This window comes from Hibiscus syriacus, unplaced genomic scaffold, assembly GCF_006381635.1.
Source record: "Hibiscus syriacus cultivar Baekdansim isolate YM2019G1 unplaced genomic scaffold, ASM638163v2 tig00110610_pilon, whole genome shotgun sequence".
Taxonomy (NCBI): Eukaryota; Viridiplantae; Streptophyta; class Magnoliopsida; order Malvales; family Malvaceae; genus Hibiscus; species Hibiscus syriacus.
In genome coordinates, this window is record NW_024062800.1 from 6,654,592 (window position 1) to 6,667,819 (window position 13,228).

The following is a 13,228-nucleotide window of genomic DNA, read 5'->3' on the forward strand; positions in this document are numbered from 1 at the left end:
AGAAAAGTCTTAATTGACAATTAAAAATAAAAAAATTCACATGTTTTTTACTTCTTCTAATGAGGAATTTGAAGTTCACTGCTCAAAGGTGTTTGATCATTACTTTCACCGGAAAAGTAATGTTAGAACCAAATCATAATAAATATGAAAAACAACCAGGATCTAATTATGTCAAATCATCAAGAATAAAATAAATACTAGATGCGGAAGCGTACCTGAATGAATTGATAGGTTAAAATCCTTTAATCTTTCTTTGATTATGATCTTCCTAGAAGATGGAATTCCCTTGAGTATGAACTCTCTTACAAGGACAAGAGAAAATACGTGATTGTCTATTTCTTAGGGACCATAATCCCTTTATATAGCTTGTTTAAGAATCAATTATTGTTTGTACTTATAAGAATTATAAATGCAACTTTAATAGCATCTACACTTTTATTTTCATGGCACTTCTTATACCTTATGACTTTATAACATAATTGGTCACTAAATTTATGTCATGTTTTATGATAAAAATATGCATTATAAATATGTACCCATAATAATGTATTTTAATCCAACAATCTCCCACTTGGGCAACATATGTTTCCTGATAAATGTATAATCTTATGAGCTCAAAATTTGTTATCATGCAATAGGTATTATATAATAATCTCGTCCACCAACTATATCCGTATAGGATCAAAGTGACCCTTTCCATATCAATCATGACTATACTCATCAACAGTAACGTATACAAACACAATCAAATGACATAGATCAATCATGGAACGTAGCATGGAAATTACATGCAATGTGAACTGCACATGTCTATTTCCAATTGGTCTTCTTTAAACATTAGTGATATCAAATTTTACCAAAATCAGAGTGTGGATAAACCAAAACAAACTTTATTTCTGTAGAAAAAAACTTTAAAATAAATGTCCTTAAACTGAAGTAACTGAAATTGTGTTTATAATAAGCGAGCATTAAAATTACAAACTCCTACTAAAACTAATATCCTTATATGATATTATACCCATATGAGTATTGTGCTCATGAAAGACCTTGGGTAACAGTTCCTTAGTAAGCACACAATTATGAGTTTGTACCAATATGCTCTATAAACACATAACCACTTTGAATTTTCTTTAACAACATAAACTTAATGTCTATGTGCTTAGACTTAAGGTTTTTCTATTATATATGGAACAAAGGACTATAATTTAGTTATCAAAAAATAACTCAAGTAGTCTTTCTTATCAATTCATAATTAGTAGTTTATGTGACAAAATTTTACATCCATATTTCAACAATTCAGAGTCCAAAAACCTGATCTCTAACTTACAAGTCCTCCGTTATGTGAGCATGTGACATTTTTGTTCTTAAATGTATTGTTTGGATCAATTTGATTGCTATCCAATGATCCATATCTAAATTGTTAAAATATCTACTTAATATCCTAAAATCATATGCTATGTTTAAATGTGTATAAACTTGAGTATACATCAAATTCTTTATTTATTTTGAAGCATAAGGAACCTTTTTGTATTTTCTTAGTTTCAAAATAGTCCCTAGGGTGATGATCAAGACTAAACTTGTTTCCTTTAACAATAAGGGGTATTATTTGACTCACTCCTACTGATCTTATAGTATACACAATTGTCAACCAAATTCATCTCAAAACCAAATGAGACAATCACTTGGTAAATTTTTTTATACAATTAACGGGAGTAATACTTGAACTTATAAACATATTTCCTTCATTTGCATATCATTAGTTTTGTATCATTTGGCACAATTTTATAACTGCATCGTATAAAATATTTCATCAATGTTACCATTGAGAAACACAAATTTGAAAACCAACTTATGTAACTCAAAATCAAATATGAGCAACAAGTATCATAATTATCTTGAAAGTGTCTTTCAATGAAACCAAAGAGAGTCTCTAGGAAATTAATGCCTTCTTTCTGAGTATATCTTTTAAATACAAGACACACCTTATACCTATCAACATTACCATTTGCATCCATATTAGTTTTAAATATCCATTTGCAACCAATAACCTTTGCACCCTCAAGTAATGAGATACGTTCTCAAAATTTATTATCTTGTATAGAACTTATACTTCAACGAAAACAAACATACTTCATTTATATAAACTTCTAAGAGTTCAACAGCACATTACAGTAGCAATTTTAACTCTGTTGCACTTTAAAAAAGGGAAAATGATGGTACATTATCTCTTCTTTTTCATGACATGCACATGAATTAATTTAGAAGCCATTTCAAAATTTATTCATACTCTAAGTCAGCAAACTACCAGCAGTGTAAGCAGAGATACAAAACATAACCCTCTAACCTGGAGAAGAAGAAGAAGCGGGAAGAGGAGGAAGTTAAAAGTTTGGGGACTATTTATATATTTTATCCTAAAAATATGACATTTGACATTTTGAATGTGTTAACGACCAAACTTAACGGTCATTAACAATCCGTCACGGTTGGACTCATTTTGAGTCACAAAATGAAACGTTAGGCATTGAATTAATAAAAATAAACGTTAAACACTAAACTAAAAAAATGAACATAGATTGAGCACCTTTTGTATATTTAAGCCTAAAATAATAGCAACAAAATGTCATTCCTCGGATTTTATTTGTGAAGTCTCTATTTTTTTAATCGAAGATTAAAAAATGGTCCGTCGTGGTTGGACCCATTTTAAATCACGAAATGAAACGTTAGGCACTAAATTAATACGAAATAAACATTAAACAATAAACTAAAAAATGAGCATAAATTGAACACATTTTGTATATTTAAGTTTAAAATAATAGCAACAAAATGTCGTTCCTTGATTTTATTTGTGAAGTCTATTTTTTTATATTCGAAGCCCAAAAATTTATAAGCTAGCTCGTGTTTGATTAGCCAAACAAAAACAAATTATGGTTACAATAAGCCAAACGGGTATAAAATTTAGTCTATTGGGGCAACTCAGATTTTAATTTGGGATTTACGGAAAATATTACATTGTAAGGTAAACTCGTCACGCTCATATGACGAATTTATTTAAAAAAATATTTTTTATTAAAACTCATCATATCGACTGACGAGTTTTAAGTCACTGTACCAAATCTCATAGATCCCAAATTAATTTTGAAGATAACCTAATGCTAATCTTTTATCGTCTTGATCTATTGGGTCAATTTCGCCTATTAACAAGTCCCTCAGTTGATCCAAAAGAGGAGAGGCCCAAATAACCCATTAAAATAAAGTAAGCCCATATAAGTAACAACAATTGTGGATAGAGAAGGGAAAGCTCATCTACTTGTTTAGCTTGAGAAATTAGTTTCAGGAATTCTTACCCTTACCATTTTCACGTCATGGACGATCTGGCATTGCATAAATTAGCCATGTCAGGCCCCACTATCGCCTCTATGATCCAACGCCTCTCATCTTCTGCCGCCGACGTCGATGGTCTCCTATTCGGCCACGTCACATACGTCGCCTCTTCCACTCTCCCCGACGATGATTCTGCCCAATCTTCACCCGATTCGCAACTCGTCGCCACCGTCTCCGGCTTCCTCTGCTTCCCTTCTCTTCTCTCCTTCTACGACTCACTCGGCCGAGTTGACTCCTCCCGACTCTCTTCTATCACTCACCTCAACCACGAGCCCCTCATCGGCTGGTTCTCCTCCCGCCGCAAAACTCCCCTCCGCCCTTCCATGCGTGAGTTCTGCGTCACTCGTTCTCTCTCCTCCACCCCCAATCTCTCCCTTCCGATCCAAAACTCCGATCCCGATTCCCTTTTCCCTCCGTCCATTTTCCTCCTCTTCACCACTCCCCTACAAGACCAATTCATTCAAACCCACCAGTATCGGGCCTTACACTTCCAATCGTCCAGAACCTGTTTTAATCCGCTGTCAATCGATGTTGTTAACATTGGACCGGCCTTTAGAGGGCATTACGGGTCGTTTAGCCCCACTTCCGAGCTACCCTTTTTGAGCTGCGAGTTAAGGAGCTCAACACCCATGAATGAAGATAGAAATGAGGAGACTTCAATTGGAATGAAACAAACGGAGAAGGACCAATCCTTGTTGGATACTTGCGCCGAGGGAATGCATGTTGGGAGATTGAGCCGGTTAATCGGACCGGAAGCCACTAACTACTCCGCTGGAATAGAGGATTTATACGAGAAAATGCTTTTGAAGACCGAAAGCTTGGCCAGGCTCGTTGAAGCCAGCTCCGCTAAGGTTCTTGAACAGGTGAGCCTATTATCGTTGTTGTTTTCTTTCTACATGGCAGGCTATATACTTTTGGATAAGCTCATTTCAGGCTAATTTCTAAACAAAAATTTTTCCAGGAAAATCTGAATAGTAAGTTACGGTACAAAGTTGCCAAGTCTGTTGGGGTCGAATAATTGCTTCCTATTTCATGCTAGGTAATTACTTGTATTTTATTTGATTTATTTCTCCCCAAGTGATCCTACTTTATATTACATTTCAGATAATCACTTTATGGCATAACTAATTTAGTTTACGTGCATGGCTTGTTGACTTGTTGCCGATTGAATGACTTGAAGGTGGAACATTTTTCTGTTATGTTCCAAATGAACTTACTAAGGATAGTTAACTAGTTTCTGGCATAACTAAACAAACTAGTTTCTTGTTGTTTCTGGATTAAATGTGCTGACACACCTTGTTTGATTTTGATTCCTGTTTTGTGGACAGTGCTAGATGGTTTCAGGATTTTTACTATTTGGAGAAACTAGTTTCTTCCTTTTGCACCTCATTTTATGTTTTCCTGTTATATTACAATGAAATGCTCTGTAGTTGGCTTTATTAAAATAGAATTTAATACAATAAGGGCATGATTAAGTTTCTCTATATTTAGGTGTTACAATAAGGGCATGATGGAGGTAAGATTGTGGACTAAATGGTCTATAGCTACATGATGTGCTTGGAAGGATTTTGGTAGCTCTTACCAGAAATCAGTTTGTAATGTTCTGTTCTTTAGCATTATGATTCATATTCATCTACTTCCAGGAAAAAAATTATTGTTCTTCCTTTCAATGGTTTAGAAAAATCATGATACGGCGTTGTTCTTATAATGTTTTTGTTTCAATCTGGCTAAGGGGTATATGGATCCTTTTCTTTTTCATGATTAATCAAATTAAATGCTTTTCTGGTACCAAAAGTTTATAGGTAGATATTGGAAAGTTTGTCACTAGCATCTTGGTGTATACTTTCACATTATATGCTGCTGCGGTTTGTATAATGTGACATATGCCATCAGAAGTTGAATGGCTAGATTTTTCTGGGGGAAGAATCACAATAAGAAAGAACCAAAATACAATTGGTATCACTTTATTTTATTTCTTCGGCTTCTGTTGGACTTATTGGCTTCCTTGCTGATTCTTTGAAGACAGAAAATTGTGATGCTGGAGTGGACCGTTGAAAAATTATTCAACTTTGATGTTTCATAAGGTTGTGTTTATTTCATGACAATTGAGCATGTGTTGATGTATTGAACCTGCAGTTACTGCCAGTAAGTCATGAACTGAAGATTTCCTAAGGTGGTCCATCAATCCAAGGGTGGATTTGAAGATTGACTGTTTTTTAATTACCTATGGTGTTGTAAGTTATTATCTTTTTCAGCCTTTGCTCTAAGGGGTTTTTTTTTGGGTACTTTTGGAGACAATAGTATGATAAATGATATAAAAAGGAAATGAGATTCATTTCTGATCATGTATTGTTACTTTGGTAGGCAATTCTCTTCAATTTATCCAGTTTATGGTAATACTATGGATGCTGTTTCTAATATATCATTACCATTTCCACTCCGAGAAGAATAAGCCTGGTAAAGAGAATATATACTGTCAAAGTTCAACTATATGAAAGTATATACATCAACCTGGGCTGTAAACAAATTCACATTGGTGGAATCAATTCAATTCTGACTTGTAACCGGGTGATGCCATCTTCAAATTCTGCAAATCCTTTGTTCATTCTGCATCCAATTAGCCTTAATTAGAAATTAAATCTGAATGCTGCTTTCCACCACCTTCGTATAGCTTGAAAGCTTTGGCCCTGCCTGCTTAGATGCATTCTTCTTAATCTTATCCCTTTCCTCTCTCCGTCTCACAATAAATCATTTTCCATGGCCCACTTTTTGTGCCCAACCTAGCACATTAAACAGTCCACTCATCTGATGAGATTTCAAGTTCATAGGATATTTATTTTTCCTTTCCTAATTAACAGATTAGGTTACCTCCAAAATCCAGCAACCACCCGCAAGGTCATGAAGAGAAATAGGCCAGTCCACATTCCACCAAGACTGAACAAAGAATCAGCCACCACTAGGAATGCACATGAGATCAATCCAATTACCACCTACACAATCACATATGGGAAATATATCAGTTTGTCAAAGATTATTACAGCAAAACTCATACTTAGTCATAGGTTAGCATGAAAGGAAGTTAAAACAACTTATGACACGGCAGCGTATTCGAAGTCTGAAACCCCGTAGTAGAGCCCATCAAGAACAAAAGCCATGGCATTCACTGGCTGAGACCCAGCGACAAACTGCATGCAAAATAGCATCTATGTTAGATAGCCTACCAGTCACAACACTTGATGCATGTGTTGGAAAGCGGATTCGTCTGATGTTAACAACTCGACCGAACTCACTCGAATACAGCCAAAAAAAAACTCAAGCTGCTGTTTCGAGGTGACTAGAGACTTAAATTTCAAAAAAGATTCTGAGAACCAGAACCCGTCTACAAGTTCTTGTAAACATATACAAGGTCACTTACCAAAGTACCCAACCAGGCAATTTGGAGAACAGGTGAATCTGTTGTAAATAAGCCAGAAATTGCTCCAAATCCAATTAATAAGATTACAGCCAAAGAAAATCCCGTTACCAAACCAAACTGTTCAAAACTCAAGGGACAATACAACAAAACTAGCTTAGTTAGATAAAAGGGAAATATCTTATAAAAAAAAAGATGAAAGGGAAATTAATTTCAAAGAAATGGACAGGTAACTTTTACAAACCTTAAGAACACCGTAAATCACTTCGCGAGCTTGTTGATAATTTGCTTGGGAGTAATTAGTGGCAAGAAGAGCCTGTCGCAGAAACCGAAAAGATGATTGATAAGTAGATTTAAAAGGAAAAACAGGTTCCATTTAGCGCTACTTAATATGGTATTTCCATAAATATACATTTGGGCCTTCGTAATGAAAAACACAGGACATGCTACCTGACCAGAGAGTGCTAAAGCATCAGTTAGCAAAGATACTGCCAACCAAACTTGAACGCAAATCTGATGACCAGCCATAGGAATGGGCCCCTGCCTAGCTGCCAGTGATGTTGCAAGTGTCAGAGTTCCAAGGGTTGCTATTGTCCTGCCTATAAGAAGTCCACCTGCAGGTACCGTAACCATTTCCGTACTAAAATTTTATTGTTTCAAAATTGAAGTACTTTAGAGGTTGTCTGTCATTCAGGTTCATTTTATGTGGCTTAACTATAAGAAAAATAGGCAGATGCTCAAAGTAATACTTAAGATCAACAAGAAAATAACAGCTACGGTTTGCCTTCATCTAAGACATTGTATGACTAAGATATTCTAACCTCGAATAGAATGAATGTTGAACAGGTTTCACTATTATATCTTTAGAGTAAAAATTGCTTGAGCTACTAATCTAATCCATCCTAATATGATGATATTGTATAAAATGCATTCCAAAGAAGCACTTTTTTCTCTTGAAACTTTTATGCGGCATTTTTCTTCCATATAAGATAAACCTGGACTATTTACTTTAAAACTGACACACCCAAGTTTTTATATAGGGAGCATCAAACGAAACCGAACATTGCTAAAATTAGCTGGCAAGAAATGCACCAGATTTTACGTAGAGGGGAACTTTTCTCCAGTCAACATTTGGAGAGATCAGTGCAACTTTCCCATTCAACTCCCAGAGAAGAATGATGGCAATCAGATATCTAATTAGAGAAAAAAGGGTTTAGTAGAAGTAAAATATCAACAGAAAATTGAGAATTAATAGAAATGTTATGTGCCAAGTATACTTGAATCACTAAGTTTACCATATTTTTTACGTACTCAGAAATCACAGTAGCAACTGCCGCACCTCTAACACCAAAACCAATGGGAAATATCAAGATTGCATCCAATGTTCCATTTAGTAAGCTGACACTAAGGGTCCTTGCTTTGATTAGCTTCAATTGATCAACATTGTGGTTTGAGATAACTTCATTTATGAGGATCTTCGTATGTGCCCTTTTTGTCCTCTTTACTTCTTGAATTTGAAACCCCAATTTAATTGAAGCACAAGTTATATCTCTTATCAACTTTGGTCTGAAACTTATCTCGTTTGGTCAACCTGGCACTGTTTTTTCATTGATTATCTTCATTCATGTGAGCAGATTTTTCTTCGTCTTGTCCCTCAATGTGGGGAGTGATCATTGGTTACGGTTAAATTCAAAGAAAATTATTTAAGGCTCAAATGAGGATATCGAGGGATATGTTTTTCTTTTTTTTTTTTGGAAAATGGATAGTGAAACAAGGATGTTAATAGAAGATACTAACTTTTTTACCCATTTTTATTTATTATTATTATTATTATTATTATTATAATTATTATTATTATTATTAAAAAAATAATAGTTACAAGCCCAAATCCCAGGCCCAACCAGAACCAGCCCAAACCCAACCCTAAACATTTGTGGTTTCAGCTAGGGTTTCTAAACCCTAGCTCTAGCCGCCGCCTCATCATCTCAGCCGTTGGATCTGAGAGATCCAACGGCCCACACTCCTACAGATGCAAACCCTAGGGTATGATACCCTAGGGCCACGCGGCCGCCGCAGCTGCTCCCACCATCTCCACCGCTGCCACGTCTCGTCGAAGGCTTCCAGAAGAGCCACTCCAGCCGTACACGTCTCCCCCAAACGGTGAGTCACCACTGGAAGTCCGGTGACTCACCGAAGAACTCCTTTTAGACCGGTCCGAAGCCATCACCGATGGTGGCTATAAAAGCTACCGAGCCCCTGCCAAAAAAAAAAGGAGAGGAGAGGAAGAACAACGGCCAGAGAGATACAGAGAACAACCACAACAACCAGTAGACCACAGAAATCAAAAGAAGAGAGAACAGAGAAACTTATCGAGGAAACCATAGTCGTCGGAGCCTCCTCGCGTCATCAGAAAGCCGAAAGTCGAAGGTAAAAAAAATTAGATCTACATGAACCTAAGAGTTTTTAGGGAAAACAAAGACCGGATTCGGTCTTAGGGAGTTTAGATCTATATTTTAGGTAAAGTTGGAAATTTCCGGCCACCGGAGGCGGTGGCCGGCGGTAGGGATTACGGCGGCAGACGGCTGCCGCCCGGTAACCGGCTTCCCTCCGATGAGGGAAGCTAGAGAGAACCGAGAGAGCTTCTTCTTCTCTCATTTTTGAGAGAGAAGAAGAAATGAAGAATGAGGCTGCTGGCCCTTCGAGCCAGCTATGAAGGGTTATATATATCCCTTCCCGAACGACGTCGTTTTGGGAAGGGGTATATGCGTAATTTACATGTATGGTTAAACCTTTTCCGCAGCCCTCCTAACTTGTAACTCTTACATTTTAGTCACTAAATAAAATTCATAATCCTTTTAATTTGGTCTCTAAATTTTATTTATTTATATTTTAGCCCTTAACCGTAATTATAAATATTTTAGATAAAATACGTATTTAGTCCTTTAGTTTTAATAAATAATCTTTTAATCCTGAGTATATATTTTTAATTTATTTTAATCTGATATTCGAATTTTATATAATTTTATTTTAGTCACCAAATTAATAAATAAGGAAAATAGCATGTTTAATCCCTATAATTTTAAATAATTAATTATGAATTAAGTATTTAATTTTAATTTTATTATAATTTAGTCACTAATTTTAAATATTTTCATTTATTTTACTTCTTTTAAATATGTAGTTCTAATTATATTTTTATTGTTTTAATTTTACTTGTTTATATATTTAAATATTATTTTTATTATTATTATATAGTCATATAAATATATGTATATAATAAATAATAATTTATATTTTTTACATAAATTATTTTTATCATATTTTAATGTTTATTTATTTATTTTTAAATATCGAAGAAAAGGGCAGACTTAATACAACTGGATGTCCTATTCTGGTATTTTAAAATTAAATATTATAAAAAAAATTATAATTTAATTTTATTCAAATTATTATATTAATATTTATTAATATCGAAGAAAAGAGCTGTCTTAAGACACCTAGAAGTCCTTTTCTGATATTTCTAAATAAATAAATATTTTATTTATAAATATATATAAATTTTTTCCTTCTCATAATTATAATTTCGAAATAATAGGATTATAAATTAAATATATTTTAAATTTTTAAATTTCTAATAATAGAGACAATTTATAATTAAAAAGTACCAATTTTGGGCGTTGTAGGGGTGTTAATCCTTCCCTAAACGTAACCGACCACGAATTCCTTTTTATTATTAAAAAGAACGAATTTTTGGTTAAAACATAGATCAGTTTATCTTTTAATTGATGTTTTCTTAAAAACTCTTTTAAAAGATATTTTTTTAGGTATTCGACCTACCTGACCCAAAAGGCCGATGGCGACTCCCAAATTATTTTCAAAACCATTTATTCACATCACTTTTCCCGCCAAATAAATATTTCGTGCCCGGACGAAAACCGGTTACAACAGCTTGGCGACTCCGCTGGGGACCATCAAACTTTTAAAATCAATTATAAATTGTCTCTATTAATTATAAATTAAAAATTCATATATTTGATTTATAATTCTTTCTTTTTCAAATTTTTTATATACTTATTATTTTCATAGCATTTATATATTTTCTTATTTATATTTCATTTTATTTACAAGTATTTTATTTCATTATTTATTTTTTCTGTCATAGGTTTGAACATTTCTCCTCACACACAACAATTGCATTGCATAACATAAAGCTCTATAATTGAGTTTGTCCCTTTTAAGTGGGAGTGAAAGCGACGTCTTCGTGAGAATTTATTCTCCGTGTCAGACCTAGCAAGTAACTTTCGGGGTTCATATGCTCTATGTCTTCGTGAGAATTTATTCTCCGTGTCAGGCATAGAGAAATGTGTCCCCTCGAATTGAACTCGATCCGTTTAAAGTCTGTAATGGACTAGGATTGAGGGTTTGATAGCCCAAGGGGGCATCAACAAGGACAGTTCGGGTACCTTTATTCTTAGATCTAATACCCTGCATATAATAAACCCTAGAAACTCTTCCGATCTGAAGCCATGCCGAAATTTTATCCAAAATAGGTATACACACAGGAGAAATGAATTCTAACTTTCCTTTTAATTTATTTATTTATTTTCTTACTGATTAAATTGCATGTGAGTTTAAATTATTTAAATTATGAAGAAAGCATGTTTAAATAAGGATATTTAAGTAGACATTATTACTAAATTATTATTTTTCTTTATTATGTAAACTAATTCATTTCTTTTTGTGTGTTCTTTATTTCTTCTGTTTGCATAGCATCATACAGGATAAAAGGCATTGATCCTCGTGTTAATTGTCTCATTGGAAAGCCTTCATCCATGGATAAAAAGTGTTCAAATCAAATAATTCTAAACTCAGAAGTAAGACAGTGGGCTGAGGACTTACAAAGACAAGGAGGAGACAGTCTGCAAGATGACTTTGTATCGGACTTGGCCAGTTATGCTCCAGTTTCGCTAAAAAGAAATGATATGCAAGATTTGCGAAGCATTTGGGAAAGTTGGGACTCAAATAAAAAGTTGCAGTTTTATCAGACTTACATAGACATCCCATATTTGCTCTATGTTGAAGTTGATGATGACTTACTTCGAGTCCTAATTCAATTCTGGAATCCCGGGTACAATTGCTTCACTCTCAATAAAGAGGACTTGGTCCATACTATTGAAGAATACATAACTTTGTTACATATAAAAGGGGCTTTGGAGAATCGAATTTATTCAAAGTCAATTAAAACTCAACCCTTTCGAGTTAAATTAACAAAGATTGCCGGAGTACGAGAAGAATGGGTGGCATCCCGTACAAAACAAAAAGGCGAAAGCGAAGACATTGCTTGGACTAACATTAAAGAACTTATTCAGAGTCATCCAGACACTAAAGTACGATTCGATTTATTTGCTCTGGGTATGTATGGTGTGGTCATCTTCCCAAAAGTATTGGGATATATTGAAGCTGCAGTAGTAGATTTGTTTGAGCAGCTACCAAAAAAGATTAATCCTGCTTCTGCAATTTTAGCAGAGACTTTCAGATCGTTAAATGCTTGTAGAAAGCTAGGAGGTGGACGATTCTCAGGGTGTACCCAATTGTTATATGTTTGGATCCGTAGCCATTTCTGGAGGACAGAAAAGGTTTCATACAGGCGCTTTAATACGGATTACTCACCATTAAAAGAATTTCTGGAGCAAGAATGGCCGAAAGAAATTAAGAAAGATATGTGATTAATGTTTTTCGAAATCTGCAAAGCAATGACATTGTTTGGCGAGCCCCATGGAAAATCCAAAGAGAATTCTTTTACAAATGTGGTGATTACAATTGGATAATGCTGCTCGGATTATGGGGAGGAATTGGATATGCACCACTTCTGGTCATAAGACAGTATGAAGGTCGTCAATTTGTACCTGTCACTGCTGGATTACATTCATCTAAGTTCGCATTCCACAGCAAAAATTATAAAAGAAATATCATGGAAGCCTTTACAGCCTGGAAAACAACTTTTTGTATCCGAGCTAAAGCAGCAAAAGAAATGCTAACTCCTGATTATGAGGAATGGAGATCTGTCAGGAAAAATGAAAATATTCCTCTACCATATCAAAATGAGGATATCTCTATGGAAGATCGCATTAAGGTGGTTCCATCAGAGATTGAAATCCTGAGAGCTGAGTTTGAAGCAGAAAGAGAAGGCTGGTCAAGAGAATTAGAGCAAATGAGACGAGATAAAGCTATGTTGGGTGTTGACATTGACTTTCATTCATCACAATGTGCAATGTTGAGAGAAAACAAAGAAAAAATTGATGGTGAATTTAGAGCATTAAATAAAAATTACCAGGAGTTATATAAATCCCGGAAAGCATCAGGACCAAGCCAATCAACAGTACAAATGACCAGAGAATTGAACATCGAGAAAAGTCGAGTTGAAGATCTGAAAGG

The 13,228-nt window shown here is 34.6% G+C and overlaps 2 protein-coding genes across 5 annotated transcripts; one reads left to right on the forward strand and one right to left on the reverse strand.

Moving 5' to 3' along the window:
- Positions 1-3,307: 3,307 nt before the first annotated feature.
- LOC120135523 (BRISC complex subunit Abraxas 2-like) lies at positions 3,308-5,779 on the forward strand. Of its 4 annotated transcripts, XR_005517259.1 has the most exons (4): positions 3,308-4,244; positions 4,343-4,420; positions 5,408-5,663; positions 5,769-5,779. XR_005517259.1 is itself a non-coding variant. In XM_039151796.1 (3 exons), exons 1-2 carry the CDS (start codon positions 3,363-3,365, stop codon positions 4,397-4,399), a joined length of 939 nt encoding a protein of 312 aa, XP_039007727.1. In that variant the 5' UTR covers positions 3,308-3,362; the 3' UTR covers positions 4,400-4,420; positions 5,404-5,756. The 4 variants fall into 4 exon arrangements, 3 of the variants coding, with proteins under 3 accessions (XP_039007727.1, XP_039007726.1, XP_039007728.1); XM_039151796.1 differs by lacking the exon at positions 5,769-5,779 and having other exon boundaries at positions 5,404-5,756; XM_039151795.1 differs by lacking the exon at positions 5,769-5,779 and having other exon boundaries at positions 5,408-5,756.
- A 259-nt stretch (positions 5,780-6,038) lies between these two features.
- On the reverse strand, positions 6,039-9,017 carry LOC120135695 (protein DETOXIFICATION 44, chloroplastic-like). Its single transcript, XM_039151923.1, has 8 exons — positions 8,985-9,017; positions 8,105-8,220; positions 7,886-7,986; positions 7,244-7,407; positions 7,038-7,109; positions 6,797-6,913; positions 6,250-6,566; positions 6,039-6,161 (listed from the first exon to the last, which is right to left on the reverse strand). The coding sequence occupies exons 1-7, from the start codon at positions 9,015-9,017 to the stop codon at positions 6,471-6,473; spliced, it is 699 nt and encodes a 232-aa protein (XP_039007854.1). The 3' UTR covers positions 6,039-6,161; positions 6,250-6,470.
- Positions 9,018-13,228: the final 4,211 nt, after the last annotated feature.

Excerpts from the sequence above, each read along its gene's own strand:
- LOC120135695 (XM_039151923.1), bottom strand. The coding sequence starts at position 9,017 with ATGGCTTCGGACCGGTCTAAAAGGAGTTCTTCG. Across the intron at positions 7,110-7,243 it reads CTTTAGCACTCTCTGGTCAG|GCTCTTCTTGCCACTAATTA; the intron begins GTAGCATGTCCT and ends TTTCTGCGACAG. Across the intron at positions 6,567-6,796 it reads TTGCCTGGTTGGGTACTTTG|TTTGTCGCTGGGTCTCAGCC; the intron begins GTAAGTGACCTT and ends TTTTGCATGCAG.
- LOC120135523 (XM_039151796.1), top strand. The coding sequence starts at position 3,363 with ATGGACGATCTGGCATTGCATAAATTAGCCATGTCAGGCCCCACTATC. Across the intron at positions 4,245-4,342 it reads CCGCTAAGGTTCTTGAACAG|GAAAATCTGAATAGTAAGTT; the intron begins GTGAGCCTATTA and ends AAATTTTTCCAG.